Consider the following 8,068-nt stretch of genomic DNA (forward strand, 5'->3'; position numbering starts at 1 on the left):
ACAATGCAGTCCGCTCGTCCATCTGATTAATCAGGGGTGATATATGTGTAAAGGCCACGCCAACGGGGGGATACTTGGGGACAGGGGAAGGCCCTATGGAAGCGCATGAAACATTAATTATAATGAGCCGGCTTGTTTTCGAGGCGTGAATAATTATAGTCCGAAGAGCGATGGTGTTGTTTTTACCTTTTTTAGAGTAAAAACCAACTTTCTTATCTAGATATTGTACTTTACCTTTAGGCCAACTTGTTAATTTCACGCCTCCAAAACAAGACGTTGCGTAAGAAAACTATTAACAAGTTTGGTTACTCTATGCCCGTGGCGGAAGTATTCCGACCACCCGTTTGGGGATCGGTAGTCATCCTCACACGGCCACCTATAAACTCTGCCTCCCAGATTACAGGAGTACGCCACTACTCCAGGCTCGTCGATAATGCGTTTCAGTGTACCAAATGCTAGATCATAGGCGCTAACTCGGGAAAGCTAGCGCCGTTACGCCAAGGATTCTTTATTTAATAAAGAATCCTTGGTTACGCCACCTAGACTGATTTCGGTGAAGGATCCGAGTTCGAAATGGCGTGATGTCATTCAATAAAAGGAGTTCTTTTTCTCAAGTATTTATTAAAATTTTTCATTTTACATGTCATTTTACATTTCTATTCGGTGTACATAATGGTAATCGAATTTCATTCAGCGAAGTGGTTAATCGGGGTTGTGTCAAATATGAAATTCAAAAAACAAAATAATATTTCTTCTTTGGGAATTTTATTTAAAGTTTACAACTTTTCCGGGACTGATCTGATGCCGTATTATAAAGCACATTTTCATTAAATATTATGAAAAGATATTTTTTTAGTAGTTTCAAATAAATTACGAAAAAGAACAAAAGAGAATGATTTTCTGAACACGTAATGTCTGTTGCTTGCTTCAAACAATAAATTAATGTCTTTTCCGTCGTGATTTTATTTCTGGCATCTTTAATTTTTCAAATGTAAATTTCAGATTGTTGAAATTTAATTAAAAGCAAGCCGCTAATATAAAACGACACTAACGTTTAACCGTAGGTGGGGTCCAAGGTGGGCTTGTTGCTGAAAAAAAGGAACACAAAGTTTTATTAATTCAAGTTTCCTTGGTTTAAAAAGAAACTTCTAAAAGTTTCCCTCATTTTTTAAAATATCCGCGCTCCTATTTTGCATAAGGCAAATAAAATAAATTATAATTTCATTTTCGACCTTCGTAAACGTCATATTGACGATTTGATCACTAACAATAAGCCTTGGTGATATTAATTAGTTTGTTGCACTTTTTAGAATTACCCAATCAATTGTTGTAGGTACAAGGTTGTTGATTTTTACAATCACCGTGTCTGTCTGTCTGGGCTGCGAACGTGTACGCATTTTCAGGGCAAAGTGTAATCACCGTCTTTTTGTCATTGGCTATAGTATAATTGTTTTTTCAATTTGCCTTAGTATGGGACGGGATTCAAACCCGAGCCCTCCTGCACGACAGGTGAGCGTTCTGCCACAGGTTTTATGCCTGTTTTTCTTGACATATTGATAAATATTTTGAGTACCGCGATAACGTGAATTGAATTATTAATTAACTATAAAATTTAATTGCATTTTCTCTGAACTGAAATTTCTAAATAAGCTACTTTCGTAAATTTTCATAAATAGATTGAAGTATAATACTTGATTTAAACCAATGATTTAAAAAAGTCACTCGATTTAAATCATACAACCCTGTGTAGGTATTACAATTTTCTGGGTAATTTATATTTTCAGAGTATGGTACGGTTCACGTATTCAATTTTAGGCAGCTAAACTTAAGGGAATATAACTTATAGTGTTCCAGTCACCCTCAAAGTATTCCAATCTTTTCGGCGCTGCTTAGTGCTCAGGTAACCCCTGAAATTGTCATACTTCCTTTATATGACTAGGAATATGTAAAAATGGCACAATTGGCGAATGTCCACCAAGGGGCAAAAACAGCACGACGGTGAGGGTAGACGCAAAAAATCACCGTTAGGTCTAATTCATTTTTTGCGTAGACTTTTGGTTCTACAGTAGTGAAATCCAGCTTAACATAGAATTCTCAAAGTCGTCGCGCCTTTTTTGACTGAGTTGGCGATTGCGTCATTCTAGCGGCACTACAGCTAAAATCCGTGAAAGCATAGAACAACTGCACCATAAAGTTAGTTTAAACGGTAAAAAAGGTGTGACTTACGACATCGCCGTCTCGGTGTTTCCTAAGTGCTCTCCCTTGTCCATGCTCAAGCAGCCGGCGCCACCTCCGAAGCCGTATCCCTTGGGGCCGAATTTCCTGCCGTAGCACTGCTTGCAGAACAACTCGCCAGCGTGCTCGGCGGCATTCGTGCTGTCCAACCTCTTATGGCAAAGACCTGCGCGAGATACAAGGATTATTACAATTACTATTACCATTCGATGAGTGTCCTGGAAATGACGGGTGCTTACCGCACTTGAAGCAGGTCTTGTGCCACTTTGATCCGGCAGCCAACATCTCCTCGGCAGCGTATACGGATTTGCCGCATTTCGGGCATTTGGCTTGTTCAACTGGCTTGAAAGGCATGGTTCAGGCTGCGCGGAAACACAAAATTACAAAAGTGTTAAACTCAAAGTTATTTTAAGAAATTTGTCTTAATATTTATAAACTAGGTTCAAAATTTGAGATGCTGCCCCGTGTTCTGACTTCTGACACAAGTCCTCCCATTTAGTCAGAACAAAAGTTCATTAACTTCTGGTAAGAGATAATCGAAACATTTTCCTGCTAGTGGCACCTAAGAGCGGGGTTTTTTTTAACCCAGACCCATCGCATTTTATTGGGTTTTTGTGCTTTTTTGGGTTTTATTAAAATTTAGGTTAACAAGTTAACATTACAAAAATCGACGTATTTCGACTCGCGATATTAATAAATATTTCAGACATTTCTAGTAAAATTCATGAACCAAATATTCAAATTTTTTGAATAAACATGTATTCAAACTAAAATAAGTGTGAACTGAGTCTTTCTTATATAAAAAAACAAGTAACTTTTTTTTTTTAAGTGGGTCGTACCCCAAAAAAAATTGATTTTAAATTCAAATCACAACTTTCGGTTTGTAATAGATTTCCATCAACATAGATCTTCCTAAACATTACATTATTTATCAGGAAAAACCATAAATAATTATTATTGTCATCTGTCAAACAATTAAAACTCTCGCGAACGAGACGTAGCAAATTGTGATAAATCTTTATAAGTCTCTCCATACAAGCATAATATAATAATAGTAATTACTAGTAATGAAATAAATAAATCTGATTTTACTTGACCAGCTAAAAATTTAAATAAGGTGATATTATTTGATAAGTAATAAAATAAATAAATAAATCTAGTTTTACTTGAACGGCTCAAAATCTAAATAATTATTGAGAAATAAAAAAATATCATAATGCATTCGTCTAAAAGTAATAATAGACAGGTTAAGCCAGAGCTAGAAATCTTGTAGAAGTGTAGACTTAGCTTTATTGCCTACACTTCTACACGTTTTCAAAGGGTGGCTTAACCGGTATAATGAAACTGTTATTTAAATTTAAAAACGGATTTTATATATCTGGCATTAAATAAAAAAATCCATTCAGTTCAAAGAACCGAAAATGAGAGAGCTAATTCTCCATAGACGTACTAGGCATTTACTTTTACAAATTGAAAAATGTCACCTATTTTAGGTAAATATGTACCTCTTATAAACATAAAAGCTACAGTGTTACGTATTTGACGACGTAAAAAAAACAATATTTTCATTGTCTAAGCAAAAGCGATTCCAATCCGTTGTGTAACTTTCAAATAAGAAAGTACAAACGAAATATAGATAAGTTATTTTTAATCACCTCGGGGTAAAATAAACAAGGATATCATTCAGAACTCTGTATTTCCATTTAGCCACATAACCCCACCTAAATTTCTACCTGAAACATATAGTTATTTCTAGTAATTCAGGCCTCGTAATTATTGTTTCAGCTCTGCCTGTCTCCCGTCTTTTCTCAAATTAGCTTCTTTGAGATGACACGTCCAACGATTAAATCAAATTATTTTCGCCAAAAGAATTATTTTTAATACCTACATGTTTAATTAAATATTAGAAATTTATTAACCGAGCCACCTAAGCGTGCTAGAACTATTAGAGTCCTAAAATATTATCTTTTAGTTTTGCCCAGGCGTGATAGCTAACGCTCCAAAAAATTTAAATTTGAGAAGTTCATCAATTAATATACCTTTCTCTGAACTGTTGTAACGTACGAGGGGTAAGACAGTCTCAGATAATCTGTACACCGAGTTCGTACACTTAGCACTGTTAAAGGTACATATTTTCAAGAGTTCGCGAGTTCCATTTAGCACTGTCAAAGGTACGGCAGTGTACACCGAGTTCGCAGAGTGTCTTACCCCTCGGTAACGTAGTTTTTAAAGAACTTGAAACATTTATTCCCGAATAAGCACCTCTACAACATTTTGTTTCGTACAAAATAAACCATATTATAATGAATTTTTGAGTTTTTGGTCGTTTGAATAAGATCAAAGTGTAGTATCGTTTTCGCATCAGCTACTAAATATCTCGTCACGTCAATCATTCCATCATTGAAATGATACCTTCTCAATTATCCAAAATAATTAAATATTCTAGGGAAAACGGCAGAGATCCGCTCTATGAACTTCCACGAAAATAGAGGGCTTGACATCATTTATTTTAATAAGAGCGATGGCTCTCCTGAGGAATAACTGGCGCGGATTCGGGATGACGCGGGTTCTCGGTTGTCGAAAGCCGTGAATTTTTGGGAAGCCACGCGGCTATTTCGAGGCACTCGGGGTGGCAGCGACGCGGAGGGAGGCGGCGGCGGCAGAGGAGGGCCAGGGTGCCCGAAATAGCCCCGCGTTCGGAGGAGGTGAGGGAGTCAAAAAGTTTATTTTGGTGAAGGAGAAAATATGCTTCTTTGGAGGGAGGGGGGGGGGGGGCTTAAGCCTCGCGTTCCACTCAGTTAGGCTTCGGGAAAGTTAGGTGCGACGCCTAGCGTCTCGCGAGACTCCATATTTGGTCGCTAGAGGGGAAAATGTAACACGTGATAGTCTGGGAGGAAAATCATCCAATCCGTTTTTTTTTTCGAAATGTAAAATTTTTCGACTTTGACACCCCGCCATCGCCAAAGAGTGTTTTTATTTTTTTACGAATGCCCGGCTGAAGACTCCTTTTCCATTTTCCCCCCAAACTTTTCCCGGTTAAATGTCTTAGCTAAGAGTAACGCCAGATGTCGCGGAATCCAATTTCTCTTATCTCCTCATTAGCGGTTGCCTGACTGGCGCTTTTCCGCCGTTTGCCAAAATAATGATTTGTTCGCTACAACGTTTTAACATAAACAGATTCTTCGCTTTTAGCAATTTGAAACATCCAGTTAGCGCTTTTTCCCCTTTAGGCACGCTTTTGTACGAACATTTGATTTGGGGGCAGTTAATTTTAATTTCTGTTATATTAATAATTAAATTATTATTGCATTGAGATTCATATTTAGTGGAGTGTAAAAATATTTTGAAAATTAAATTTAGTTTAATAGATTAAATAAAATGAACTTAAATAAGTAAAATTTAAAACTTATTATTTCGCTTATATAAATTTTGTTGAATAAAGCGTTCTGAATGTCAGAAGTTAAATATATACAAATGTCAAATTCAATTTATAAACTATCGCAAGTTCACAAAATGTATCTTCAATTTTAAGAATGGCGTTTAAAACATTTTAAGCGAGTCAAAAATCCATAATTTCGATAAATACCGTATCAAACAATTTCAAAATTCAAAATGTGTACATTTTTTAAAATAAAAGGTTCACTGATGTTGGTATTCTAAATTTATAGTTGTTAGATCGTTCTTGTTTCGTGAATACACGTTGCTTATTGATTGTTTAAAATCAGTTTCCACTTCATTTAATTAAAAGATACGTAGATGGCGGCACAGTCAAGATGAGCCGCGAAGTTTGAGAACCGATTTCCGGGGATTAGTTTAGTTTGGTTTTAGTAGATGCTGATGCGCGGTTGCATTTTAGGAAATAGTTTTAGATTACCGTTATGCCATCTCAATTTCGAAGCGTTAAAAATTCGAAAACAGTCCATATTTTCCATTCGCAAAAGATTTTCAAAGAAATATGTTCCGAATAAGATAAAGGTTTCATAATCACAAAATAATTTCTTTCGCGAAAGGTTGATGGTTATAGTTTGAAATAATTTCATTTTACGTTGTTATTCGCGTAATCATTTGTGAATTATTACTTTTGAATAATCCGCGAGCGTGAAGAAGAAGCGAAACGGGAACTTACTTGTTTCGAAGAGAGAGTGCGTGTGAAGGGAGGACAAGAGATCAGAAGAGGGACGTCCTCAAGTGTCGGCTCGGAACTCGGAAGTGTCTTCTCGGTTCTGCAACCAAAAACTCCTTTCGCGTTTTATGCCTCACAAAGTCGGACGTAGCGTTCTCGTGTCGGACTCCCGCAAATGTGGGACACGTCACTTACAATCAGTTGCTTTTTCTTCGCCTTTGCACACGGCTCGAATGCGCCATTTCTAAATAAAGCTCGACTCCGATGACGTAAGCGAGCGAGGGAGGTTCTCCCACAACATTCTCCAGCTCATTCCTCCCCCCCCCCCCCCCCCCGCAAAAACGTTTTTTTATTCGTTTTCAGAAATCCTGAAAGCCGCTCTCTTTATTTCTCAAAAGTGAACCGGGGACGGGAGGGAGGGGGGGGGGGGGGTATCCACGCTTGATGATGGTAGACTTTCAAACTAATGTTCTCGGAAATATTTGGCAAAAATAATTAATGACACCTCTTTGGTTGTATTTTTAATATTTCCGATTTTTCGTCGCTCTAAAATTGGCACAGCGTATAGTGACATTTGTCGGAAACGAACTCAGACGTACCGGCAAATCTCGCCTGGGATGTGAAGGAAACTGTCCCTCAAATCTTCTTGGTAATAACACGAAGATTGTAGTAGCTAGTGTATTACTGAAAAGCGCACGATTCAATGTTATGTGTACAGGGACGTCATTTCAGGATTTTTCAGGAGGGGGCAGAACTTGAGCTCCGGAAAACAGTTTTTTGGCAGGATAATAGGCAGAGAAAAACATTTCCCCAAGATATTCCTAGTATCAGGGCCAGATTAACACTATTGGGGGCCCTGTGCAATGTAGAATTTGGGGCCCTAAAAATAAATATATTTTACGAATAAACTTAATTTAAACATTGATTTCGAAGACGGGGCCCCTGGGCAATGGCACACTTGGCACATGCCTTAATACGGCCCTGCATCCGATTCTGAGTTGGTATTAGAAAATTTCGAGAACTTTTTTAGCTCATAAAAATTCGGGGTGGGGTAATGCGCCCCCCCCCCCCTGGCCCCACTCAAATGACGTCCCAGTCTGTATATAGCAGGGTTGCCACGGTACCTAGAAAACCTGGAATTCCTGGAAAAGTTAGGGAATTTGAATATGTTATGGGTATACAATTCAGGGAAATGTCAGGGAATTTAATTTCGATTGCAAATAGGAAGCTTTTTCTAAAATATAGGTTAAAAAATACAAAATCTTGTCACAAAATAAGTCAGGGAAAATCTCCGGAGATGGTCAGGGAATACCTGGAGAAGTCAGGGAATTTGATTGTGAAAAAACTGTGGCAAACCTGTATAGCGTGTACATGTTTCCCCAATTATTACCGACATTAAAGTTATAATTCACAAAAGAGATATTATTGGTAATTCCTATTATGTATAGATTAATTTTATTATTTTTTTTGTTCAATGTGCTCCCATTCTTAGCCGATGTTTCGCAGCATAATTTTTTTTCTTCTCGATAAAAAGTCAATCAATCAGAAGTATCTTATTGTTATTTCTTGCGGTAAACTGGAACTATATTCAAGAAGTGAGTTGGTTTCGCCATTTCTCTTAGAAGCGTGCATCCGAGGTTCCTCCGCCTTTTAAGCTTTTTTGTTGTCTAAATTACTGAATTTTAATAGGTGTTTCTATAAAGTATGGCA

General features: G+C 37.4%; 1 protein-coding gene across 1 annotated transcript; it reads right to left on the bottom strand.

Annotated features, from left to right (window-relative positions):
• Positions 1-601: 601 nt before the first annotated feature.
• Positions 602-6,568, bottom strand: Mlp60A (Muscle LIM protein at 60A). Its single transcript, XM_090155755.1, has 5 exons — positions 6,362-6,568; positions 2,475-2,597; positions 2,227-2,401; positions 1,053-1,088; positions 602-975 (listed from the first exon to the last, which is right to left on the bottom strand). The coding sequence occupies exons 2-4, from the start codon at positions 2,587-2,589 to the stop codon at positions 1,055-1,057; spliced, it is 324 nt and encodes a 107-aa protein (XP_090011881.1). The 5' UTR covers positions 2,590-2,597; positions 6,362-6,568; the 3' UTR covers positions 602-975; positions 1,053-1,054.
• Positions 6,569-8,068: the final 1,500 nt, after the last annotated feature.

This window comes from Leiobunum rupestre, chromosome 8 (genome assembly GCF_980474605.1).
Source record: "Leiobunum rupestre chromosome 8, qqLeiRupe1.1.hap1, whole genome shotgun sequence".
Lineage (NCBI taxonomy): Eukaryota > Metazoa > Arthropoda > Arachnida > Opiliones > Sclerosomatidae > Leiobunum > Leiobunum rupestre.